The 27,974-nt window shown below is 41.6% G+C and overlaps 1 protein-coding gene across 1 annotated transcript in view; it reads right to left on the reverse strand.

Moving 5' to 3' along the window:
* Nucleotides 1-353: 353 nt before the first annotated feature.
* Nucleotides 354-27,974, reverse strand: part of ITGA9 (integrin subunit alpha 9) — a 244,048-nt gene continuing 216,427 nt past the window's right edge. Inside the window, exon 28 of the mRNA XM_048296306.1 lies at nt 354-5,710. Within this exon, the coding sequence (XP_048152263.1) occupies nt 5,612-5,710 (99 nt within the window). The 3' untranslated portion in view covers nt 354-5,611. The remainder of the gene's footprint in view (nt 5,711-27,974) is intronic.

Consider the following 27,974-nt stretch of genomic DNA (forward strand, 5'->3'; position numbering starts at 1 on the left):
CTGAGGAAACAGACTGCTTTAGTATGGCTGGAGAACACTGAAACACTTAGAGCTGTATAAGTAAAAGCTTACGTACAGCTTCTGCTCCATATACAGGTGACCAGTAAGCATGGGGATGTATAGAGTTGAAAACATTATTTCAAATATATTATTTAGCTACTATATTCCAGCCACTATGGACTATGAACCCTTGCAGGAAAAAATGTATGAAGCTGAATAATTCAACTTTCATCCAAATTCATAGATGGACACAGAACTCAAGTTACACAGGTTGACACTTATATCACAGGTCTGTATCACAATCACATGGGGTTTGATTTGATGTTGATAAAGCAAGATTGATGAAATATAAATAATTCTCACTACCTTTATTTTATTTCCATGGTGTTAAAATACTGTAGTTAAGTCAGTTGTACTCTTTGTCTCCAAATAGCTTGATTTTATAAGTCACAGAATTACAATAATAGATGTCCATTATCTGCACACAGATAAACACATATATATAGTATTTAATTCAAACATACAGGAGAAAATGTCTCACCCAGTTAGTGGAAAAGTACTTGAGCTAGACAAGGACAATAACTGACAAAATTATATTATTAGGATAATTCTGCAGTCACTTTTTATTCCATAAAGTTGTATTTTTTGTAAACCTGACATTTCCAAAACAGTGCAAGTGAATCAGAATACAGGTGAACACAAGCTTCTAAATACAGGTGACATCAGTAAGAGTGAACACATTCTTTCAACCACAAGTTCACAAAAAGAAACATACAATTTTACTATATATAAGCAGTGACATTCTAAGAAAAAGAAGTGTCGATGGTGCAGGTACTCTACTGTGTATGCAAACCAAGCTCCAAAAGCAATTAGTCTTCATGCCAGTTTAATCAATGCACATTAAATGAATGAAATTCGACTTTCATTTAAATCCAAGAAACTCTAGCAAGTGAGTAGACTTGGACAAAGGATAGAAATTAGTTCCATGACTCCCTTAATTCTTTAGTGAAAGCAGTATTATGTATTTCCATGCCAGATGGATAATATGCTTTAAACTTGTGCAAGACTCAAAAATGTGCCCATATACAGGAGACATTCAAGAAAGTTGATACTAAATATTGTCAAAGAAAAATTTTTCATAACTATTGCTGTCAGCAAGCTGGGCTACCTGCACATCACTGCCTTGGTATGTGGGGTCATTACCATGCATGTATTTAGGCATAGAAAGGGCTGTTTTCACTGTTATGCTTGGCATTGCAGAAGTCTTTGCCACTTTGAGATGAAAAGATTGCTTAAGTGGTTTACAGGTTTGGAGTTCACATCAGGCATAATTTCTCTCTCAGATATTCCAAGCAACTTGTGAGATTACTTCAATTCAGAGGCTGCTCCACTATTTTCTACAGTTTGCTGACTTCCTCATTACAATTAAGCAAATAAAAGAACAAGTTTATTCAGAAAAAACTAGCAGGTGTTTTTGTTAGCTACAATGGCCAAGTACCAGAGAATACTAGTGACATCCTTGGAGCACACTAGTTGTGCTGTCGCTTGGGGAGAAATTTCAAGACCCAAACCCCTTGGTTTTTAAATGACAACATGCTGTGAAAGGTGGCTCATCACTGTGCTGTGGGCCACCAAAACTGTGAAATGACTGTGATCTTCTTGAAATCACGATGGAAACTACACGGGGTTGCAACAGCACTGGCTCTCCATTAAGTGATATTTTTCTTTGATTCTCTCCCCCACCTTTTTTCCTGATCATCTTTTTCTGAGATTGTTTTCTTCCTATCCTAAAAACAACTTCAGGGTACTATTTGTAAGAAGACACCTTGTACATTGCAAGCTTTAGATATGTCAGATGCCAGAGCATTTGAAAATTTTACTGCCCCATTTCTAAGTATCCTCCTCCCTAGCCTATAGCTAGTGTAAAGTGAGCCTGTTGGGAAAAAAAAGGCAAAAAAAGTTCAGCAAACCTTTCAATTAGGTTGTCCAAGAAAACTCATGACAATTTCTCAAAATGGATTAATTGAAAAACACTTGTACAATGACTACCCCCAGCCTCTGTGTAAGCAGAACAGCACAAAAAACCTAACAAGGCTGACAGATGGGAACTTCCAGATCCCTAAAAGCAATTTCCAAAGTAACTATGTCTCTGGATATTTATGATGATTTCTTAACTAAAAAACCCAGACCCCAGCAGTTCTATAGCAGAGGTATGTTCTACACATTCTTGAAGTATATTACATTTTCATAAGATTTTGGGATTAGAAACTGATTGCAACCAACTGATATTAGTGGGACTTTTTGTTTGGTTGCTCTTTAAGGAGTGGAAAGCTGCATCTACAGTATTTTAATATGAAGAACTGGTATGCTTCACTGTCAAATCTAAGTATCCTAGCTGGAAGAAAAAAGAGCCACAATGGAATTTGATTAAAAAAAAAAAAATTGAGAAAAAAATTTGGAGAGTATACATATAAAACCAAAACCATCCATGACAACAGAATGACAGAGTGCCTAGCAGTGATGATACTAAGAATTTGTGGATTGTTTCACAAATATGGCACTTACCTGGCCAACAACTAGATTTTCACTAAGGAATGATTTGTGCTGGATCAATTCTATGACAGTTCAAGTCAGAAATGAAACAAATTCAGTCTGGGCTCAAATGTGATTTACTTTTATTTGTTTTTTACAAATAAAACCATTTTTGCTCTGAGGCAAAACAAAAAAAATGGTCCAATAAAATCTGAAATGTTAAATTTGTAAATTTTTTTAATCTCTCTTCTTTATATAGTTTTAAAAGAGGTTCCAAAGGTATAACTAATTTTGATTTTTAAAATATTGTAAGGAAGAATTTCTGTCAGATTTCAAAGTAAATTTTTGTTTAAAAAGCTGAAATTAATGATTTCAGCTTTTCAAAGGGAGCTTTCTCCTTTTTTTGAATGGAGACTTCTACATTCAATTCAATTCACAAGTAGTTTCACTTATGCCCTGAATTATTTTTTCAGATATTTTACTTCTTAATAATTTTGGGGAGCTCAGTTTTAGAGAGGGCAGATACTGAAGATTCTTACAAATAATAAACAGACCCCCTTTTTTAGCAAGTACTTTAAGCAATTTTAATTTATAGCTGTGAATCAATCTCACATTCAATTTCTGTCTGACTTAGATTTTTTTTAACAGAAAAACCAGACAACTAACTTTTGTTGGTTAACAAAAACTAACTGATGTCAGACTGCGAGGAATTCAACAACCTTCAATATTAGAGGCAGATATAGATTAGATATTTGAAGGAAGCTCTTTACTGTGAGGGTAATGAGAAACTGGAACAGGTTGCTCAGAGAAGTTGTGGATGGCCCATCCCTGGAAGCATTCAAGGCCTGCTTGGATGGGGCTCGGAGTAACCTGGCATGGCCATGGGCAGGGATTTGGAACTAGATGATCTTTAAGGTTCCTTCCAACACAAGCCATTGACTCTCTGACAATAGAGCAGTTCAAGGCCAGACTGGATTGGACTTTGAGGAACCTGGTCTAGCAAAAATTCTCCCTGCCCATGGCAGGGGCGTTGGAACTAAATCTTTAAGGTCCTTTCCAAGCCATTCTGTGGTTCTGTCTCTAGATGATAATATAACAGTGCAGTCAAATGCCATCAGCCTTTTGGTTTTGCACTCTGATGGAAAATCTACACTCCACTACATGCTTATAACAGGATTTTGCTGTGGATTTTGGCTTAAATGATCATTTGTCACACAGAATCTGTCAAATCAACAATTATTGTTTTAAGAAAGATGTTGAACAGACTAATAGTTTTTCTTGTCAGATGTTGAATCAATACGCTTAATTCACTTTGAAATTATTTTCTCCCTAATGCATGCAGATAGCTAATAGTTAATACATACTGATCAATACTGTAGTAATAGCAGACACTTGGTGATGGCGGCAGTAAAAACTCAAACAGGAATACGGATGTGGTCCATTTTTTAGAATTTGAAGCTATCATGAATATGACAAGGAAGAGCAAGACCTATTCTCAAGCAGATTTCTTTCGTGTTCTCTGTGTTCAAGTTTCCAAACTTCCAGCTGTTCTTTTACCCCACCCTTGAGGAGGAAGACATCCTGCAACCTTTCAATCCTGGTTTCACTTTTACCACAGAGGTCGGCCCTTCTTTCCTTTACATGGATTTTATAGCAACATGACATTTACTCCTTATTTACACAAAGTGCAAAATACAAGTAGAATCTAAACCCAAGTCTTACAGAATTTCACTATTTCTATTCAGAAATCCAAGAGCTTTTTGAAGAAACATGTTTGAATTAATTACAATTAGATTTCTTCCAATTCAGCAAATGATTTCTTAAAGAATTATGAGCAAAGTAGCAAGCTGGCATACAATAATATCTGCACCTTGACTAAACTTCCCTCTAAATTCTTGAGGAAATACATTCAGTACTTGGAACACCCAGATAGGCAATCTCAAGACTCAAAAGATCCAAACATTTTAATCCTTCCATCTACTTATCTCTCTTAAAATTACCATATAAACAAACTCATGACTCAAATATGTAACTCACATGGCAGACATAATGTTCATAGCTTGTAGCAATTTATCACTTGCTTTGATAGCAACAGATCACAATCTTTAACAGTAGCTTTAAAACTATCCATCTTAACATTAATATGACTTAATTACTTTTTTTTTTTTTTTTTTTATTTAAGGGAATTTGTCAATGCCAGAGTGGTTGGCCTAATTATATCCTTTTGGTATCTCAACTGTACAGTCCTAGAGACTGCAAGAGAATACTTCCCAAAGAGAACATTCTGTGATGCCTTCTTCAGTGACCCAAAGCAAGCTACATCTTGCTACATGTCACTGAAGAAGTGTTTTCATCCTCTCCCATCCAGACTAGTAAAGAACAGACTCAAGATACAGAGTATCACGACTGTGAAATACTTTAGGTTCTTCAGCTTATAAATCAAAAACCAAATTCAACTTAAAGAAAGAGACAGTGAAAAGATTTTGGCTTATTTCCATTAAATGATCTATATATGATATTACCAAGCCTTGTGAATTAAGCATATGAGGATTTCAGCTACTTTTATCTGCAAATCTCTCTTTTCTCTCTTGCATTGATGTTTAAAAGTACAATAGAATTTATATATATATATATGTATTTCCAAAGATTTAGCCAGATATCAGTGCTTGAGTGAACTATATAGTTATTCAATAGAAATTATAAAACATTGATACAAATACAAAGACATACTCAATATAAAAAGCTTATATTTATAAAAAATATTTTTAGGTAAAAATCTTCCCCTGAGGGCATACCACATAGTTGGATTCATAAATATTGCTCTGCACTGCAGCTTGGTTACCAAAGTTCAAAGTTCAACTCTTAAATGAAGTGTGAATTGCTCCAGTCATCTGACATGGCTGCAGTGATTGCCTCAGGATATGTTCCCTAGCTTTTTGGAGTAATAAAGACACAGCATCAATTGGGTCTCCAAAAAATCTGGAGAAGATTCCTTCTTCCACATATGGAAGATACGAGAGCAGGACCTGTAAGCTAGCGAGTGCATGTCACATGACTGAGCTTTTGTTTCATGGGCAGTTTACTGATTTTTCTGGACCCAGTTCCAACTATCTTCATTCTCCTTTCTGCTCTTTTCAGCCTCAATAATTTCTTTGTACCTCCGGCGGAAGAAGCCCATCTGCAAATCAGAAGAGATGACAGCAGTAAGTTACTGAATCATTAAATTGAAACTTTGTTGGTATGACAACAGATAACATTATGCAGAAAGAACCAGCCCAGGAGTTAGCATCTAATTTCTGCAAGTGCCAATCTGAAATCATAGCTCTTTATTTGCATCAGTATAAATTAGATCAACTGGGTCCCAAATTTTCATAAGTACTCTGCTCCTTATAGATGAACTACTCTAGGTAGGAGTCCTCTTATATGAAGCATGATTTTTTTTTAAAAAAAAAGCACATAAAGTATTTCTAATAAATACAGACCCACAGAGGCAGATACAGATTTATTGATTTAAAATAAAGACTAAAGTTAAATTTGCAGGTGAACCAAAAGTCAGGCTAACTCTTGGGTACTGAGTAAATGCTGACAGAGTTATATGAACAGTGCTCTCAGTGTCTACAACCTCACAAAACAAGAGGGATCAAGGAATACAGTACAGTCACCCACCTCCCACTTCTCAATTCCAACTATTATCACTGACAGTCACTTTTGCATACCTTCTTGTTTCCTAAATCCTTGTACTTAAAGAAATGCAATTGATTTTCATCTGTTTGGATAAAAATTCTCATACCTCTGTTTTTTTAAGTCTCTCAGATAAACAAACATCATTTTAATAACCGAGTTTGGTAAGCATTCAAGAATAATCTCTCAAATTTAGCAGTGCACTGTTGAGATTACTGAATAAATATTTTGTTCAACATAATTAAACATTTATGTAATTCCTACCACTCTAAACCTGTTTTCTTACTCCTGCTGTGTAAAACATGATGTTTTAGTCTTCTTTTATCAACCAGTTATTGCCACCCTTTATTCCCAAATTGCCTATGTGTAGGAATACTTGGTGCTGTTTTGTCATTACTAAAATTCCATTAAATTGGACTTCTTAGTTTCAGTTTTCAGCAACTTTAATTTTCTTCAAGTGTATTTTAATTCACAGGGTAGCATATTCTATCTGTCAAGGGGGATTCTCCAGCACATCTTCCTAAAGTCCAAGTCCTTGCCTGTGCCTCGAATTATATCCCAAATTCACAGCAGCATGAGACTATGCACACACCATCCTCTCATCAATCCTTATCTCTGCCTCTTGCCTTCTGGTGCAAAGGACATAAAAGCTGCAGCATAGTCTAAGAAGACCCTCTCTTTTGGTAACTGGGACATGCTATTAATCTAGAGATAAGCGTACCCTGCTAGGAGCATAGGTATACATTACACACATACCTACTGTCCTAGTTCCAGACAGACAGGGACAATTTCTGCAGTAGCCAGAGGGGGCATGATTAGAACCTGGAGTTTATTCTACACCACCTCACTCATTGCCAGGAGTGGGGGGAAGGGAGTCTCTTCCAGGGAAAGGGGTTCCTTCTGGTCAAGAAAGCATGGTGGAGGTAACAGTGGGGTAATGCTAGTTCCAAGCCAAAGGGTGCAGTCCAGGTAACATAATGTCTTGGGGTGATTTTATGATAATACTGTATTTCGCTATTGTCTGCTTTATGCCCAGAAATGGGTCCCATAGCTTTAAGCTGGGTCCAGGAGAGGGGAGAGAGAAGTCAGGCAAATTCTTCAGCGCAGTTTGTGTTCAAGGACTCACACACACTCTCGTGTTCTCACCACTGCAGAGCCGAGGGAACACCCTCCTGCTTTTAGTTAGCCTCTCAGCTGAGGCAAGAAATTTTCCCATACCAACATACCGAAATCCTCTGGTAACTTTTTCCTCTTCTGGAAGTGTTTGGCCTAGCTATGATCCAAGAACCAGATCGGACCCCATGGACCAGCAGTGAGGCTGCAGGGATGCCACATCCCGGCCTCGGACCTCGGGAGGGGCCGAGCCAGCTACAGAAGGAACTCTAAATCCACCAGCTTTCCCCACACAAGGAGGTTTAATATTTTAACAGTTATTCATTTTTTCCGTGTGCATGTGGGCACTTTGTTTGTTAAATAAATAGGTTTTTTCACTTTTCTCCAAGAAATTCCTTTTGTATCAGTGGGGGAGGGAGTGCTGACACCTGTCTTCTGGGGAGGAGATGTTCCTTTCAGAGCATTTTCCCCTAAACTTGTCTCAAACTGAAACACATGGCTGCAGTCAGGTTGTTTCAGTAGCATTTTGCATGTCAATCACTCTTTTCTATTGTTTTGTTATTATTATTGTTGCTTTTAATATTTGTTTTCTTATCTCATTGCTGTTTCCAGTAAATTTTACTTATCACAACGCATAATCTTCACATTTTTTACCTCCAGTTCTCCTATCCATCCTGCCTAAGGGGAGTTTGGAGTGTTTCGGTGGGAGCATTAAATTGGAGAATACAACTCTTAAACCATGACAGCCTAGTTTGGTGCCCAAGTGGGACATGGAGGTTGTGATAACAACAGATCTGCCCAGAGAAGGCTGGAAATGATCTTCATCTAAGCATTTGTTGTATGAGGTACAGAGCCACTGGCTACAATGTTGCTTGATCTGTTCATGTGGCTATGGTACCTAACCCTGTATATATTCCTGTATGTGCTCCTTGCAGTGCTCTTTTTCAGAGCAGGGAGAAGGATCAGGATTACTTTGTTGATGTACTGTGTGATAACAGTTTACCACATGATAACATGTAATGAAGGTCATTTGGGGTTTATACTCAGTGTTGTTCTCTACCCTTGCCTCAGGTGCAATATTTGGTAGTCCAGTAATAATCATACCCAGTCTGTGGGGAAAGTAGGGGAGGATGACTTTCCCCAGCTTTTTACCCCCTTTTCCTTCTTCAGGCCTGTTACAACAGCTTTGGAGAATTTTGAATTCCCTTTGGGTGTAAAGGAAAGTGTGTTGTTGTTGCTAACTCTGCCAGGTCTCCTCAGTGCAGTCCACACCATGGTAGGAATTAAATAAAAGAGATTTTTAATATGATCTTTCAGAGATCTGCCCCTGATGGTGGATAGTCATGAGTGGCATGGAATGTGGGAGAAAAAGTTGGAGAAATTATCTGCTCCAAAGGCTTGGAAGTTCATCCCTGAACAACTACAGGATCCTGATAAAGTGACAGAATATTGCAAAGAGAATGCTGTGGCAATTGCAGAGAGGAGCAATTATTGCAATGTGCTGGGCCCCAAGTATGATTTATTGGACACTGCTCTTTACTAGATAACACCTTCAGAGGGAAGGGAAGGAAAACAGACCAGCAGGCACCGTGGCCACTCAAACTGCAGCTGAACCAGATGAACAACTCATGCCAGTAGCAGGTGCCCCAATAAAGAAATTCAAGACAAATTTAGTTCACATAGTGATGGATGAAGAGGAATAGGGCGCTCAGAACAGGAGGAAGAAGCAGGGCCAGAGAGAATCACCTGATCTCTACCCCTAGGTGAGCTCGAAGATATGCAAAAACATGTCAGCCACAAGTCAGGAGAGCCCCTTGTGACCTGCCTGCTCCAGTGCTGGGATACCACAACTTGCAACATGAAACTAGAAGGTAGTGAGGCCAAGCAGGCCTCAAGTGATGTCCCAGGATGTAGGCATTGGCGAGGGGATTTAGAAGAGGACAGAAGCTCTCAGCCTCTGGAGGCAACATCTGTCAAGCATGAGGGAAAGGTATTCTCTCATGGATGACCTAATAGTGCACTGAGATGAGTGGAATGCCATGGAGAAAGGTTATCCAGAACCTGAAAGACTTAGCTGTGCTGGAGGTAATCTATAGGGACTCAAACAATGAGCAGTCACCTGTAGATCCAGATCAGGTCCAATGTACACAATCCATGTGGCAGAAATTTGTATGGTGTGTGCCGTCGTTGTCCACCAACCCTTTGGCATTGATGTCAGTGAAAGAAGAAGAAACATTGCTTCAGGTGATTACCTGACTTCAACAATACAAAGTTCATCTTTTTTCCTCCCTACCAACCTGTGCCTCGGCTGTAGAAAGACTGTACAAGACTGCAGACAGACTTGAGCGACTTGAGCAAGCTAGGTGAAAATGTCCCATTGCCCCATCAGTGTGGACCAGAGTTTCTGCTATTGGGAGCATGTACCTCCTTGTTGGAGAGAGGGGTACACACCACAAGGTAACCTGTATTTTTACCTGTATGACCATAGAGATGACATGAGAAAGTGGGATGGAAAACCCACCTCTGCCCTAACAGCACAGGTACATGAGTTGAGAGGAAGAACAACCACCAAAGGAAATTCTTCAAGGATAAATGCCACTCCAGTTTCCAGTGGGCAAGTCCTCAGACAGAATGGAAGGGCTGAATGTTATTTCTGATCCTCTTGAAGGGATCTCCAGTTCCTTTTTCGAAGAACTGAGCAAAGACTACCAAGACCAGAAGCAGAGAGGACCTGCCTGCAGCCAAGTGGAGAAAAGGGACAATTGGATCTATTGGACTGTGTGGATCCCATAGCCTAGCACATCAACCCACAAGAGTATAAGGCTTTAGTTTACACCTGTGTTCAATTTACCCTGATGCCATCAAGGTATGTGGGAGCGGAATCCATTCCTATTTCTGGGGTGACAGAGGTATCCCAGCAGCTGGACAGCACTGGAAGCTGAAGTGAGCCTTACTGGGAAGGAGTGGTAGAAACACCCCCCTGTGACTGGTTCAGAGGCCCTGTGCATTCTTGGCATAGACTATCTCAGAAATGGGTATTTCAAAGACCCAAAAGGACATAGCTTTTGGGATAGCTGCTCTGGAGACAGAAGAAATCAGGCAACTGAATACCATGCCTGGTCTCTCAGATGACCTCTCTGCTGTGGGACTGCTGAGAGTTGAAGAACAACAGGTACCAAACGCCACAGCAACAGTGCACTGTCAGCAGTACTGCACCAACCGAGACTCTGTGACTCCCACTGTTCCGATTTGGCCAAATTTAGAAATATATCCTCTGAGAGAAGGCACAACCACCCCTTCCCCCCTCCAGGTTCGGGAAAAAAAAAAAATTTTCCTTGAAGGAAAGTGAAGGAGATAAAACTATTTATTTAACAAACACAGGGGGAAATGAAAATAAGGCTAAATAATAAAATGTTTCGCTGTGGAGGAAAAACCTGGGAAAGTGTTAGAGTCCTCCCTTTGGTCTCCTTGGAGCTGGGGCTTGGGCCAGGGCCAGGCCCTCTGTGCCAGATGGAAAGTCCTCCCGATGTGCTCGGAGGTTGAAAGCAGTCCAGTAGAAAAGGGAGAAAATCCGGAATTCCAGAGAAGGAAAAGCAAAATCCTACTCCCAATCTCTCTCCGGAGAACAAGAAGCTGAAACAACTGGCCAAAAGCTGACTGGAAAGCAGCAAGCCGGGTGCTTCCTCGCTCCCCTGCCGCAGCTGGGGGGGGAAAAAAAAGTCGCTATCTCCACTTGACCTTGAACAAGCTGCAAACTGCTTTGAAAAAGTTTTGCTCAGTTTTTTTCCTTCCCCCTCTCAGGCTCAGTTTAGAGGCATAGAAAAGCACAAAAATTAATTTCTGGGCATAAGCAGCGCTATGGGATACACATCATAAGGTCACCCCAAGACACCCACCCATAAAATGATTCAGGAACTGGAGACCCGGGGAGTGGTCAGTAAGACTCGCTCACACTTTAATAGCCCCATATGGCCACAGTGCATAAGTCCAATGAAGAGTGGAGACTGACAGTGGACTATCATGTCCTGAATGAAGTCATACCACCACTGAGTGCTGCTGTGACGGACATGCTGGAACTGCAGTATGAACTGCAGTCCAAGGCAGTGAAGTGGTGTGTCATGGTTTAGCATAGTTAAAGAAGGCTCCATCAGCCATGGAAGTGATTCTCTTGCAAAGAAGTGCTCACAGCTTCCTCTATGACCTGACAGAACCAATCAACTGGCTAGTTTGAATATTGGCAACTTTTTAAGCCACTTAAGAAGCTTGATATGCCTCTGTGATCCACCTTTAAGAACAAACAAACCCCGGGAAAGCTCTCTTGCTTCCAGCTTTCGGACAGGTAACTGGGGGGCCTGTGTGTCCCAGCAGGGCCAGGCCAGGCCCTGCTCTGCCTGGGCCAGGCCGAGAGACAGTTATCCTGGAGCCTTGTGGCCCTGTTCCACCCACAGCCCTGCTCCATGCAGGCGGCCCTGCGGCGCAGCTCGGCCAGCCCCCCCCAGTGCAGCCGAAAATTCATCTGAGGCCACTGCATCTGGGGCCGCCGCCCGGCAAAGATCGTGTGACCAACAGCGATAAGTAAATTCCAGCTGCAAGGCCCACGTGAGATTAACCCTTTTAGTGTTGTAAGTTCCCTCCAGAACAGATGAAGCCTGCAGACATCAATCCTCGCCCGAGTCAGAAGAAGACGGATGGTGGAGGCAAGTGAAGAAAACACCATAAAGACACCAAAGTCAGTGAAGAAGGAAGAGCTGAAACCCCGAGAGAGGAGAAAGAGGAGATGCTTCAAGCCTAGAAGCTGACATTCTGTTGTAAAGCTATGGTGATGGACTATGATACATCAGAGTACCCTTTGTAATTTCATGAAAGCATGGGGGGGTGAAGCGTTCAAACTGCAACTGTGAGCAAAAGTACCTGTGCTGAAATAAGCAAATGTTGAAGTAGCTGTAATTTGATGAGAAGCTTGAACAGAAAGAGATGAAAGTGAGGACAACCCTTGCTCTCAGGGGAGGAGGAGACCTCTGTTCCTGGAGATGAAGATGCTCCCAGAGATAGGTGAAGAGAACCTTTGTTTCTGAACAGCTCATCCTTAAAATGGTACCCCATTAGCAAAGATTGGACCCTAGAAAACAGTTGTGGGGAAAGCTGTAAGTCGAGGGAAGGGACTTCCACATGCGAGCAGAGAACCAACCCAGGCGGCTGTCTCGCTGTGACACTGAAGCCATGAGAGAACTTCTTGTGGAGATGTCTCCATAGCATGAGCAAGAGAGACTCCTCTCCCTAAGTGAACTGAAAAACATTAGTATAGAAATGGTAACCTGACTGAAAATCTCAAGGGTTGTCTTTTTACGTTGTCAGTGGGAGAAGGGAGAAAGGTGGGGAGATGTGGTGATGCGATACCTTTATTGTATTTTTATATAAGTTTTCTGTACCCCAGTGGTTCATCCCTACCTTCCCCACTCCTATTCCCAGTTGGTTTGCCCCTGACCCAAGCCGCTCCCCTGGTGCTCCCTACATGGTTGTTCTCCTCCCCTTGTTCTAGCTCTTTCCCTATCAATCACCCAAACCCCTCCTGTTGTTCCCAAAGGTCCAGTGTCCATCATCTGAAACCTCCCAGTTTACCCTAATATGGTCCCCGTCAATCCCCCGAGACCCTACCCCTCTAGATACCTCCCCCTTTGGAAATCCCCTAAACCTGGATGCTCCATTGGGGCATGTGATCCCTTTCCCTCCTCCCCTTGAGGCTATTGGCCCAAGGAAATGTCTATCCTCGTCCATATCCCTCCCTTAGAGATTTCTATTGGTCCCCAGTTAAGCCACCCCCATTGTAACACCTCCCTTTATAAGAGGTCCCCTAGAGCTGTTTGGGGCTTGTCTCCTGGGAGTTGCTTCCCGTAAGCTTGGATTATCCCGTGTGAGAAGCCTCCTTGCTACTTTTTATCCTCTCCCTCGTCCGGACTGCTGACAGCCACTGTGCCTGGAGCTTCAGCTCCCCTGGGCAGAGCTGAACTCCTGAGGAGCAGCTTTAAAGCCAAGAGCCTCCAGCTGCTCCCCAGTCCTATCGCACACTGCAGGGGCTAGCCAGGGCAGTGGTCAGTGGCGGTCATTGCGACAGGGAAAGTGTTCTGAAGGGTTTAGTGTGACTTTTTTCTTTTAGGTCTGTTAATAAACTTCTTAATATTCTTTTAAGTTTTGTGCCTACTTTGCTTTTCTCTTAACTCTTATCTCACAGAAGGAAAATAAGTAAGTAATGGATATTTTGAACCAAGCCACTACACTTAATCGGTGTTTCCGCCCAGTTTCGAACTGAACCCGCTACATGGTGCCATCTTCAATATTGCTAACACATTTTTCTCTATTCTTTTAGCATCAGAGTGCAGGCCACAGTTTGCCTTCACCTGGAGGGGTGTCCAGTACACCTGGAATGGACTGCCTCAGCAGGGGAAAGAGCTCCCCTATTTGCCATGGACTCACCCAGACTCAATTGGAAAAGGGTGAGGCTCCAGAATAGTTGCTATACATTGATAACATCATTGTGGAGGAAGTTTTTGAGAAAGGGGAGGAGATAATCCAAATCCTCCTCATGGCCAGTTCTGTCATAAAGCAAAGTAAGATCAAGGCACTTGCCCAGGAAATTCAGTTTTTAGGAGTAAAATGGCACGATGGATATCATCAGATTCCAATGGGTAAGTGGATGGAATCCTACATGGCAAGTCACAAAAGTTATTGACGGACAAACTGGATCAAGTCAGATTGCAGAGCTGAAAGCTGTCCAGCTGGGTTTAGGTATCACTGAATGAGAGAAATGGCCAGTGTTCTACCTGTACCCTGACTCATGGATGGTAGCAAATGCTCTGTGGGGCTGGTTAGACTGATGGAAAAAGACCAATTGCCAGCACAGAGATAAACTCACCTGGGCTGCTGAATTCTGGCAAGACATCACTACCCAGATAGAGAAGTTGGCTGTATAAGTATGTCATGTAGACATACATGTATGCCTTGTCATACCCAAGAGTCAGGCTATTGAAGAACACTACAACAACAGACAGGTGGATTACCCTGCCAAGATTAAAGTGCTTTAGGTAGATCTGGACTGGCAACGTAAGGGTGATTTTCTTCTGGGTCAGTGGGCCCATGACAACTCATGTCATCAGTGAAGAGATTCAATATACAGATGAGCTTGTGATCAAGGGATGGACTTAACCATGAACACAATCTCCCAGGTTATCCATAACTGAAACATGCTGCAGGCTAAGCAGGTAAAGCCCCTGTGGTATGAGGGGAGTGGTTGAAATATAAATATGAGGCAGTCTGGCAAATTGATCGCATCGCACTCCTGCAAACCCACCAAGGCAAGCGCTACATTCTTACAATGGTGGAAGCAACCACTGGATGACTGGAGATGTGCCCTGTGCCACACCACTTCCTAGACTGTAGAGGGATTCCTTGTGGAATATAGGATACCCCAGGAGAGCTTGGGCATCCCAGGGCTGTTGCAGAAGTACCCCTGACGGGGCCTCAGGCTGAAGATAGGCTTGCAAGGCACCTGCTAGCCGGCAGCCTTGAACAGCCTTGGGAAAAGGTATACACTGGTCAGCTCCCCCGCTGCTTAGAGGCTTTCTCATGGGAAAGGGGCGTGAACTTTGGAAAAAGTATGACTTGGTGTAACCGGACAATAAAAGGGGAGCACGATGCTCAAATCAGATCGGTGTTCGTGTCGTGACTCTGGCTGGATTCCCCTGCACCCAGGACCCCCCCCTTGCCAAACTAGACCACCATCTTGGGCCTTGAAAAGGAAGCCGTGTGGCAATATGACACCCCAGAAAGAATTGAGTAGGACAGTGGGACTCATTTAAAAAATAGTCTCACAGACACCTGGGCCAGAGAGCATGGTATGGAAAGGGTGTATCATATTCTCTCTCATGCACCAGCCTCTGGGAAAATTATATGATAACAATGGACTGTTCAAAACCATATTCAAAGCAATGGGTAGTGGAACCTTCAAACATTGGGATCTACGTTTAGCAGAGGCCACCTAGTTAACCACTAGAGGCTCTACTAATTGAGCTGGCCCTGCTCTATCAAAGCCTCCACATACTAGAGAAGAGAATAAAGTCCCCACGGTGCGTATGAGGAACGTGTTAGGGAAGACAGTTTGGATTAGTCCTACCTCTAAGGCAAAGGCAGCTCCATCTGTGGGATTGCTTTTGCTAAAGGACCTGGGTGCACTTGGTGGGTAATGCAGAGGGACAGGGAAACACGACGCGTACTTCAAGGGGATTTGATTTTTGGGTAAGAACAGTCTGTAATGTTGAATTGTATGATATTGGTTGCTGAATGACACTGCCACTGTATAAACATAACACTGCCATAACCAACCATGGACAAGAACTACGGACTGTTCCAGATACACCAGTTGTGAGCTCCTGATGCAGCTTGCAGCCACCCAACAGCACACCAGCCCTCCTGCCCTGGAAGATACCTTGGATGGATAGAACCCACAGTCATGGACTAAATGAACTCAACAGACATCTTGGAGGGACGGCCATTGACTACAGAAATGATACCAGTGCTTGTATATACATACATATGTACACACATACATACACACACACACACGCGCACACACACATATATATATATTTATGTATGTAGTTGGAAGGTGTAGGATCTGGGCAAGACATACATGATATAGAAGAAGAGGCGGATAATGTCCTGGTTCCAGCCAGTACAGGCTTAATTTTTATAGTAGCCAGAGCGGGCATGGCTAGAACCATAGATTATTCTATGCCACCTCAAGTCATTGCTGGGGGCGAAGGGAAGAGAGTCTCTTCAGGGGAGAAGGGTTTCCTTCCAGTTGAGTATGTGTGGCAGAGGGATTGCTGGGGTTTGTTGGTTCCGAGCTGGAGGGAATGGTCGGGGTATCGTGGCTGTGGTTGGGCCAGGTTGGGCTCAGTGAGCTTTTTGCATGTGAATCACTCTCTTTTGTACACTTTTTTATTAGTATTGTTGCTGTTACTGTTTGTTTTCTTACCTCATTGCTGTTTCCAGTAAATTGTTATTTCCGTCTGTGATCTTTACCCTTTGTGCTTCCACTCCTCTCCAGCCCACCACAGGGGAGCAGGTGGGGGCAGGGAGGAGAAAAAGGCTCATAGTTTTAGTGGGAGCACTAAATTAGAGAATACCATTCCTAAACCACAACGCCTGCAACTACTTTATAAATGCATGGTAGGTAGACATACATATAATGCCCATGATCTCAGTGTTACAAAGATCCCATGACCTGGATGCCCCCCTGATTAACTGGAATTAGACCTGAAAAGTCATTTGTTCAGTCATTCTTGTGAACAGACTGTGAACACAGAGTATCTTTCCCATGTACCATACGCAAAGCTTTATCTGTTGCAACATACATGCAAATGCATGGATAACGGTGGTTCTGTTCTGAAAAATCAACTCATGGAAGTGATTCTCTTGAATTTTGGAGGGCCACTTCTCCCTTGCTTCCTAGCCTCTTTCAGAACATGGTATGAAAGGATCCAGGAAGAGAGAATTGGAGAGGAGTTTTTCTAGTTCCCAATTCTTCAAACTTACTCTAGAAGTCAGATCAAATTCTTTATTTAGCAGAAAAATATCATTACTAGTAATTTTTGTACTTGGACCCACAAGCTATACCAGTGCAAAGGATTTATTTTGAGAAGACATCCTCAAGATTGCACCATCATAAAATCCCAGTGAAAGTTCAGCAGTGATGCCAACAGAATTCAGCGCAGTGGAGACTGCAAGCAAATAGCAGAAGTTTCTCTAGATTTTCAGTCTAAAAGTGTCATGGGTTAGCAAGCATAGTCCCGGAAGTGATGTTCTTGCAAAGGTGTGCTTACAGCTTCCTCTATGACCTAACAGAACCTATCAGATGGCCAGTTTGAATATGGACAATTCCTTAAGCCACTTAAAGTTGTGACGCCTCTGTGACGCACACTTAAGAATAGAAACCCCCCCCCCCCAGCTCTCTGTCTTGTTTCCGGTGCTGGGACAGGTGGCTGCGGGCCCCGTGCGGGGGCCAGCGAGCCTGGCCCAGGCCCTGCTCGGGCTGGGCCGGGCCGGGCCACAGCCATCCTGGAGCCAATGGGCACCCACGGAACCCCCCCACAGCCCTGCTGTGGGCAGACGGCCAGCTCCCCCTCTCCACTGCTGCCAAGATTCAGCTAAAGCTGCACCACTGTCCGGCAGAGGTCATGTGACCCACAGCGATAAGCGAAATTCCAGCTGCAAGGCCTAGGTGAGATTAACCCTTTTAGTGCTATGAAGAGCTGAAAACCTGAGGGAAAAGAAAGAGATGCTTAAAGCTGAAATTCTGTTGTAAAGCTATGATATATCAGAGTACCCGCTGTAATTTCATGAAGGCATGGGGGGTGGAGCGTTCAACTTGTGAGCAAAAGCACCTGCGCTGAGATAGGCAGATGCTGATGCAGCTGTAATTTCATGAGAAGTTTGAACAGGGAGAGATGGAAGCGATGAGGACTTTGGCTCCAAATGAGAAAACCTCAGTTCCTAGAGATGCTCCCAGAGATAGTCCTAAAGATGAAGATGAGGAAGACCCTTTGCTCCCGGGGAAGGAGAAGGGCCTCTGTTCTTAGAGATGAAATGCTCCCAGAGATGGGTGAAGAGAACTTTTGTTTCTGAATGGCTCAACCTTAAAATTGTACCCCAAAAACCTTCAAGAGTGGACCCTCGAAAGCAGTTGTGGGAAAAGCTGCAAGTTGGGGGAAAGGACTCACATGTGATCAGAGAGACTCCTCTTCCTAAATGGACTGAGCAAAGTTATTTGGAAGTGAGCGGCTGTCTCGCTGTGATAATGTTTTCATAGCATGGGCAAGAGAGACACCTCTTCATAAATGGACTGAACAAGGTTATTATGGAAGTGGTAAACAGACGGAACATCTCAAGGGTTGTCTTTTTACATTGTCACTTGGAGAAGGGAAAAGGTGGGGGGAGGAGAAGAGTTCTGAAGGTGTGGTATGATTTTTTTTTTCTTCTTTTAGGTCTGTTAATAAACTTCTTTATATTCTTTCAAGTTTGGTGCCCGCTTTGCATTTCTCCTAATTCTTATCTCACAGAAGGTAAACAGTAATGAGTATCTTGGACCAAACCACTACAAAAATGGAAATGAATTATTATATTGATAATAAAAAAAGTGCAAGAGCCTACTACTTCTCTGTTGTTCTGCTCCAGTTGGATTAATCATGGGTACTTATGTATTCACAGGAATCTGCTGCTACTACTTACATATGCTCAGGGAACAGATGTTATGAAAAAGTGGGTGGCTTTTTTTGTATTATCAGTTTTTGTAACAGAACCTACATGTGCATTAGAAAAGAAAACTGCCATAGGACTTTGCTTCCTAAGATTAACAAGAAAGTTCAATTTCTAGTTTTAAAAATGGGTTTTAAACCCATAAGGTTTTCATCTTTCATGCAACCACATCCTTGATACAATAAAACTTCCTCTTGAAGTTATAATCAAAATTATAGAAAGGCTTCTTAATTTCCTTGAGGGCCAAACAAACCCAAACTCCTTCCCACTGTTTTTTTAATAAAAAAAATCTGTTTCCAAACATCTGCTTCAGGAATTGTCTTTAAAAGTTGGTTATGAGAGTTTTGGTATTTTACTATTTTTTTTCTGGATAAAGAATGCTCTTGTATAACTCTGGTAGGGATAAAAAGTGAGCTGAAAACTGTAATAAATATTAATGAAGCATGAAACCCTACATCTAGAGGTGATTCCACTACGAAGAATTATGTTTATTTGCTGTATATTATGTGGATACTCTCAATTATGTAGAAGACTATTATGTAGTGCAAGCCAAGAGAGAAACTGGACCTTAAGGATTGGGGGTTTTTTTTAATGTTTTCAGAAATAGTGGTCAGGGATGAGATACATGTCCCATTCTTGAGAGACAAGGATGTGCTTTGTTATGTGACACTATTCTTTAGTGACATATATTTAATATAATAAAATCCCTACCATCACCAGAAAGAGATTTTTTTGTAATCGCCATGAAGAAATCACAACATAGTTATTGTCTCACATAAGACCACACAACCCACATATCCATCTCCTTACAATTAACTCATTTCATTCAAGAAGGACAGCAGTGTTCACCATATGGGGAGGGCTGGAGAGAACAAGTGAATTTAACATACAGTGATGGGTAATAAGGAGGCAGACAATTGGACCAAAGCAGGAGATTTGATACAACATAGGGTTGAATTTGTACAGGCTCTTTTATCACTGGGGCTGAAGCGACACCAGGTCCCTTTTCCATGGTTAATGCAAAGCCATTAAGAGAACTGAGAAAACCCAGTGAGGACAGCACTGCTGGGATTCAGTCCTGAACTTCAAGCCAGGAAGAGGAGAGATCCTAATCTTTAAAAGGAATATTGCCATGATCTAATTTGTAGAATGGGTGTTTACAGTAGGCCAATGGTTGTTAACACTTGTTTCACGGGCAATGAGTCTCTAATACTGTTAATTTCTCCCCACTTTTGCTTTCCATATGTACAGACATACATTTGTGTGCACACATACAGGCGTATGTATAGAGCAAAGAAATACTCAGCTCCAGAACTATGACCCCATCAGGCAGTCTATGAGTTCACACATCCCCATCCAAGCAAAGCTCTGATCAGTAAACTTCTGCCTGTGGAAGACATTCATAAGAAGAGCCACAGAAGAGTGCATTTACAGGAGGCAAAGAGAGATCACTATGGGAAGCTGATGGGTTATAAAGGAAAAGGAGGCATCATCCACTAAAGATAATGCACGAAATGAGAAAAGGATAGATGGGCTAGAATAACTAAATTAAAGGATGTGTGTAAAACCCATGGATGGTTTCAGGTTTTGAATCTAAGCCACCTACTTATAGCAGCTCTAATACTTCTTGAAGCACCTCCAGAAAGGACTGGTTATTGTTTGTTACTTCAAAACCTGAAACTATCCATAGGTTTTTACACACATTTTAAAATTTAGTTATTCCAGCCCATGTACTCTTTTGTAGCATAACCTTACTGCCATCTACAGTATATACTGAGCAGAAAGCATGTTTCTGACAATATTGAACAATACAGCTGTGTTATTCTGAGATGGGAAATTACACCTGTTATTGTGAAGTTATTTCTTGCCATAAAAGACAGCTCTGCCAAGTCCTGTATTCAGACATGGGTATTTAAAGACTTCAGCATACACAACTCCCTTTAACTGCCATGCCAGATTTAAATCCCTTCAATCCCAGAAAAAGCATATCTAACAACACTCACATAGAATAGCATTCTTCAAGCACCCACAAAAATGGAAAACTTCCGTCAAAAATTATTTCAAACTATTGAATTATCATCAGAGTAAATTATCTTTTTTTTTTTCCTCTGCTACTTTCTGCATATCCAAAGGCTGAATTACTAGACTTGTATTTTCCTAAACTCCAAAAGTATAAGCTCTTACCCAACACATCCTGAAGTATGGGTCTCTGGCTATCTTTCTAGGGTGTGAATTATAAATATGTTTGAAGAGTGATAAGATTACAAAATAAAATTTAATTTGCAGTTGGGAAAAAACAAAGCTGATCAGAGGGCAAGCAATATCTCTGCTTTTATTTTACTCACTGTTAGGTAAATTTCTAAAGTTTTATCATGCCCAACAAGGTTTATTCTCCCAATCAAATAAAAAGAGAAATACCTTAAATGTGGATTGTAGAAGAATGGTTATGGTTTTGCATTTTTTAAAGTCTTTTTCCCATTAATATAAGTAGTTAAGAAACAAGAAAAAATTAACAGTCACATATTGTTGTAAAAACAACATTATGTCTTAATTACAATAGTGTTTCAAGACTATAACTGAGTTAGGAATAGAGGTTTGTGAACAACAATATTCAAACAAAATTCAAAACTGTATCAGAGAGTTTTGCCACTTCTTAGTTTTCAATTAAGTTTCTCTAGTGCATAGTGGGTGTTAAACTGCACACAAGAAATACTGATTTTTAACAATATTACTCTATTGACAAGGTTACTGACCACAGTGCAAGCCAACAAGTAAAAAGAAAAGAGAGCAAAGTAAGTACTGACAAAGGGGTAAGAAATAAAACGTAAGAACCACTGAAGAAATCTCCTATTGAATTAGGCTTTGACAACATACTTTGGATTTAGTGCCTTAGTCACAAGCTGTCTTTTCTCTGGTATACAATTTCTTTATCTACTATAAGCACTGTTCAGTCATACCTGATGAACAGTCTGTATTTATGTAATGAATCTTTTACTGCCACATTGCTAATCTGGGTGGATGTCCCAAGCCATTCACAACTAACTTACGCATCTCACCTTTTTTGGGTGCGTGCTACTTGAGCACTTCTCCCTTCACATAAACAGTACCACACCTAGAAAAATACATGGGTTAAAGCAGGGCCAGGAACCTCACCCCCTTAAGATGCCACCAGTCAGCAGAGGAACAACACGCCCAATATCTGAAAAGCAGTGCTGTTGAGACTAGAAGTGTGGAGTATTTCCCCATGCAGAGATCAATCACTGGTTATTAAGTGTATCTCTTTTTACTACCACCAAGAAGGCAGGTAAAAACACTTTGCACTTGGGTTTGCATGGCCCTGTGATGCCATGATGATTTTTTGCCTTTTCTTTTATACCCATTATACCTTTTTACAACTTCTGTATTCTTAGTGCTTTTTGCCTACATTCTTAGACTTGTTTGTCAGCTAAGACTAAATATTTTAGAAGCTTCGTAGGTAGAGGATAATGTGCCCCAGACACCAAGGTCCTCTCCAGAACACATTTTGTAAACTAAGATAGAACCATCCAGGAGGTTCCTGGGGGGGGGGGGGGCTCATTCAAACCTCTCATTGAAGAATTTTTGATAGATATGGTAATTAGTAAGACCTATAATGTTATACCAGATCTTTTGAGGGTGTGCGTTGTGGTGTGCATTTCGGTGCATTCTACCTGGACGAAGAGCACCTAAGGATCCTTAAAATAAGTACCAAGGTAAAATCTCTCTTTCCCTTCTAATCATGTTTAACTCTTGATTTTAAGACCAAGAAAAGGCATCACTGGATAATTCTGGCAAGCCATCAGTTTCAAGAGGATGCAGTGTGTCCTTTATCCCAATTAAGGGATGCTTGCCACACTACATAGGGGTCACGAACAGGTATTTGTATCAGCTTTTCCACCAAGAACTGTCAAACTCTGAATCCTGGGCCACCATGTGAGGAAAAGGCATGTTTGGAGAGGAGCCATGTGTCTTGTCTATAGTTAAAGGAGAAAATGTGCATTTAGGAGGAAGGATGATAGTGTGACTAAAGTAAGCTCATGAGGACTCAGGAGGTCTGGCTCTGTTCAGTCTTTCACTGATTTTTTGAGGGGCAAATCCCTTAACTTTCTTGTAATGTAGGTCCTCATTTACTCAATGAAACAAGTACAAGAAAATAAATACATGTGATTCAAACACTGCCATTCCACAAGTGGCTGTACACACATATATAATACACACTTTCTGCATATACACAATGTCATATATCCTTATACAGCTGGGGAACTGAGGCAAAGATAAGTTCAGCAGCTTGCTTAAAGGTAAGTTCTCCACTACAAACATTTTGTTTAGCTACTATGGAAGAATTTGATACCTACCATCTGTATCTGATCCCGAAGTATTGCAACTGATAGACATTGCTATGGCACAAAAGAATTAGCAATGTACACAAAATAGCACTTAACTGTTAACTTACTTTAATCTAATCTGGCTAAGTTCTCTTGAGATATTACTGCTGGTATGCTGGGAGAAGATCTGTAGTCCTTCACAGATTTTAGAAGTAAATTTTTTTCATACTAAAATGTGCATAGTTTTTAAACACACATTTTATTAGGCAGTTACTTTGTAATTTTGAATAATAAGATAAAATTCTTTTTCTGATAAGAGCATTCATAAATTTACCTAAAGGTATAATTAAATAAACTATTATTTTAACCAAATGCTCTATACCTATCTGAAAGGCTAAATATCAAAAAACAGTCACTAAGGCTAGGTATCTCGAAGTAGATGCACAATTCAGACTAGCAGCATGCATGGAAAAGATGCATTTAGGTATGCGAAACAGTTAACTGCACATAGAGAGGGACACCAGTACAGACAACCTAATTTAATACATTAGTTTTTTTAATACAACATGCCTTGCCATTGTCACTGATGCTAGAGTGTCACCCACTCATTAACAGTTTGTTCCTCTAACCAATTCTTGTGCAACTTTTCTCCCAGGAGCTGTTAAGTTGGCTTCAACGGAGCTACTTAGTAATGTGGTGAGTAGAGTTGTTAGTTCTGTTATTTACCCTTGGAATATCTTTATCATGTAGGTACCATCTAGGATGCATCAGACAAGACTCATTCATCTAGGCTGTGATTCATTTGTGCATACATAATAACTTTTGTTAAGGTCTTACTATTTACAGTTGTATTGGGTTGACCCTGAGTTGATGGACAGTCTTTGAGACCAATGACGCTTCTCACAATTTACATATTTAAACCGCACGGAAAGGCGGGACTGGCCCTTTTTGTCGGAGCTCGCCTACTGGAAGGTGGGGGGGGGGAGCTCCGAGCCTCCCAGCCCCACCGGGCCGGGCCGGGGCCACTGCCCCTTTCCCCCTTTCCCAACACTGTGGCACGGACCCTGGGTCGCTTGGGGAGGGACTGTCCCAGAGCCGCAGGCAGCTAAAACCAGCCGTGGACTGCCACAGCTAAACTCATCCAGCGCGGCATCTGGGGACAGGCGGGTCCTTCTCTCCATGCGGAGCCGGCGGAGTCAACGGGAGCCGGCAGAGCCTCCTGTCTGCAGCCAGCACACTTCGTGCTGAACTGAAGAGGACACCACGCAGCCAGCAGCACAAAGGGAGCGAGGCTTTCTCCACCGTAAAGCCTGAACAAGAACACCCTTCAACATGGCGGCGTCAGAGTCAGAGAGAAAGAGAAGTGAGTCACGTGGGACGGAGCTGAGCATGGCGACGGGAGAAAAGAGGGCGGTGCCGCAATTCTGGCGCGTAGCTTAAAAAACCTTCTTGCATGCCGTGGTAAGAAACTGTAATACCACAAACTGTTTGTCTCTTTAATCCATTTGAAGAACATGGGGGGATGGAGAATCCTCATGTGGCCTGTGAAGATTGTGAAGAGTGCCTATGCCAGGCTATATAGAAGTAGTAAGAGGCTGTTAGAGACTTGTGGCGAAGAAAAGCCTTCGTGTGCAGGCCAAAATAACTTATCCTTAAAAAGATGAATAACCCCATGTGATGGCCCATGTTTTGCAGTGTGAAGGAACTGTGAGATTTTTCATGGGAGAGATGTTCTACACACAGCAGATTGATTGTTTCCGGGCGGGTCTGCTGTTAGTGGCAGTTTGGGAACCACGTGCAACTGAAGAAAAACCCTTTTTTCCTTAAGCATAAGAGAGAGACTTTTCAAGAACTGGAACACTGACTAACATCCCATGTTCTGTTATCCTTGTGTGAGCTGGGTAACAGGAGAGAAGTGCTGGAAGGGGGGCAGGGGGAGATTTGCTTTAATTTTTTTTTGTTATTTTTTCTTTACTTTTAATTCTATTAGTAATAAAACTCTTTCATTGTATTGCAACTGTTTAAGGTTTGTGCCTGCTTTGCTTTTCTCCTAATTCTTATCTCACAGAAGGAAAATAAGTAAGTAATGAATATTTTGAACCAAAACCACTACTTTAATTGGTGTTTCTGCCCGGTTTTGAACTCAACCTGCTACAATATCAGTGCTTCAAAAATGAAGAGAATTCCAATGACTGGACTTAAAAAGATCTTTCAGTGCTGAGTTAGGGTAATCTGAGTTCAATGAAAGCACAAACTTCTTGCATCTCACAGGATAGTAACTATGTACAGTATCTTGCAAGACAGATGTTACAAGTATACTTACAAGTGTAATTAAAAAGAGAATTGGCCAACATTTAAACTTACAAACACTTCCAAATAGTTTTAAAATTTTTACCTATTGCAAAATTTTACTATATAGTTTATTTTTCAAGAAGTTGTAGAATGAACACAGCCATCAACAAAAGCTCATCTCTGATTATCACTCTCAAAACTGAGAAGGAACACAATGTCTACTGCAGATACATCTAGATAAAACTGTCTTCTAAAATCTCAACAGGGAATAGGACAGTAACTAAGGATATCATTGCTGTAAACACAATTAATTTAAGACATATCTCAATTCATATGTTCCATTTCCTCTCCAAAGAAAGGAAAGAAACACTAGTGGAATATTTTTTGCTTTGTTTGAAAACCAGAGACTAAATACTAAAGACCATTTCCTGGTTTCAATAAAAAGCAACTTTACAATCATACTTTGATATATTTGATCTGTCAGAAATATTTGAATGAAAGTTGTACCATTGTGTACTAGTTTGAAAACAAACCAGTGGGAGGCACCAAGTCAGAATAACAATTTAATAGGGAAATTTTTAAAAAAGGCAGAAGACACTGGTTCAAACTGACAGTCAGGATACAACCTGACACCCTGTTAGTCAGGGTGGCAGTAGCAGTCCAATAAAATGGTGGCTGCAGTCCTCCTAAAGTGGTGGATGTGGTTCTGTTGAAGCAATGATCCTGTAGAAGGGTCTGCTCTTCCTTGGAAGGTCCAGTGGTGGCTATGTAGCTCTTGTCCTCTGGAAATCCAGTGGAAAAGGGTTTCTGTGGTGTTTGGAATTTCAGATTATATCCAGGATGGAATGCTTGGTTCCTCCCTCTGAGTGAAGCATCTCACAATGGGATGATTAGTCATGAGGCAAGGCATTGATGGGCTCATTAACAGAAGATAGTCCAGAGGGAGGAGGCAAGGAAACACGGCCCCACCTGGTTTCAACAGCTCATGAGGATGGTAATAGAATACACTGCAACCCAGAACACATTGTCTTGGGGTGACTTTATCATGCTGTATCCCCTATCGCCTGCTCTATGCCAGACATGAATCCTGTGCCTTTCCGTGTCTTAAAGCTGGGTCCAAGAGAAAGGGAAAAAAATAGAGCTGAGCAGTTTTGTGTTCAAGGACACAGATATACACTCCCCTGCGTTCTTGCGGTGGAGCGGAGGAAAGCACCTTCCTGCTTTTAGCCAGCTTTCGGCTCTCTTTTCTCAGGGGAGAGACGGAGAGTTAAACTCCTTTGCTTTTTAGCTAGCTTCTTGTTCATTATCTAAAGCAAGGAGTTTCCTGGGACTTTGGCTTCTTCTTCTTTTCTTCTGGACTGTTCAGCAAGAACAGTCACCAGGAGGCCGTACACCATGGCCCGGAGGGGCCCATGCTGAACCCCAGCTCCAGAGAGGAGAGAGCCACACCCACAGGGACTTTGAATCTACCCAGGTTTCTTCTCCACAGCAAGAGGTTTTATTATTTAACATCATTCTTTTTTCCATGCCTGCATGGACTTTGTTTGTTAAATAAATAGGTTTTTTTCACTTTCGTCCGAGAAATTTCTTTCTGAACCTGGTGGGGGAGGGGCTGTTGAAATCTGCCTTTTAACAGAGGGACGTTCATTTCGGATGTTTTTCCTCCAAATTCGTCTCAAACCAAGACAACCATGTTCACAATTATCAGAATAAGTCACTTTCATGGGTTAGCCAAACCAGAAGGAAATGGCTATGGCTGATATAAGTTATAATACAGGATTTCCCACTGTGACACCAAGCCTAAAGATAGAATTCAGACTAGGCAAATTACATTTGCTCTGTTATTGGCATTTGGGTCTGAGAGATGCTAATGACTACCAATAAGTACACGTTGTGTTCTGGTAGTGGGAAACCTTGGTACTTATTTGCAATTTTTCAGTCTACACATGCATTCTTCTTCTGGTTTAGACTTCTGAAAATGATGGCTATCTTTCCTCTTTTCTGAAAGACATTCTGAATCGCAACCCTACCTCTCTCTTGCCAGTGGATTACATTTGTTTGCATGGTGCCAGGATAAGAGCAACACAGCTGCAATGGCTGTGATGTTCTCAAAGTACTCTGGCATGCACAGCTCTCATTTGGAGGACACTGAGACCACAGAGAACACTCAGTCACAACATTATTGTTGCACATTTACATAGCTCATTTTATCAAGAAAGATAACAAAGGCATTTTACAAGTACTGGACACATACCACAACTGAAATGTTGCCAATCTTTCTCTTGAGGGTAGTGAACAAATATTACATGGCAGCCAGCAAGCTCACTGGTGAAGGCAGTATTTTGGCTACAATAGCAGCATTAACCATTTAATTGTGTAAGAACAAATAAATGACCAAACTCAATCTTCCTGCAACATCCAGTCAGAATTCAAAAAGCACAGCAAATCATCAGAGTAATGTACTGTAGAAAACCCAAAGTTTGAGTCACTGTGGCAAGAATACAAACCCTTTTGGTCTCAGGAAGCCAAGGGTCTACAAACATTTTGTGGTGCTTGCTTTGGTTCAGGAAAAGGAAACGATAAAAGAAGTTTTGATTGTCCCTTAAGAAAATAAGCACATTTCAGGTGATCCTCTCAACTTCTGCCTGGTGAAAACTTCATTATTTCTATAGACAGACAACCACTTCCATTGTCCCATTTCCT

This window comes from Corvus hawaiiensis, chromosome 1, assembly GCF_020740725.1.
Source record: "Corvus hawaiiensis isolate bCorHaw1 chromosome 1, bCorHaw1.pri.cur, whole genome shotgun sequence".
NCBI lineage: Eukaryota > Metazoa > Chordata > Aves > Passeriformes > Corvidae > Corvus > Corvus hawaiiensis.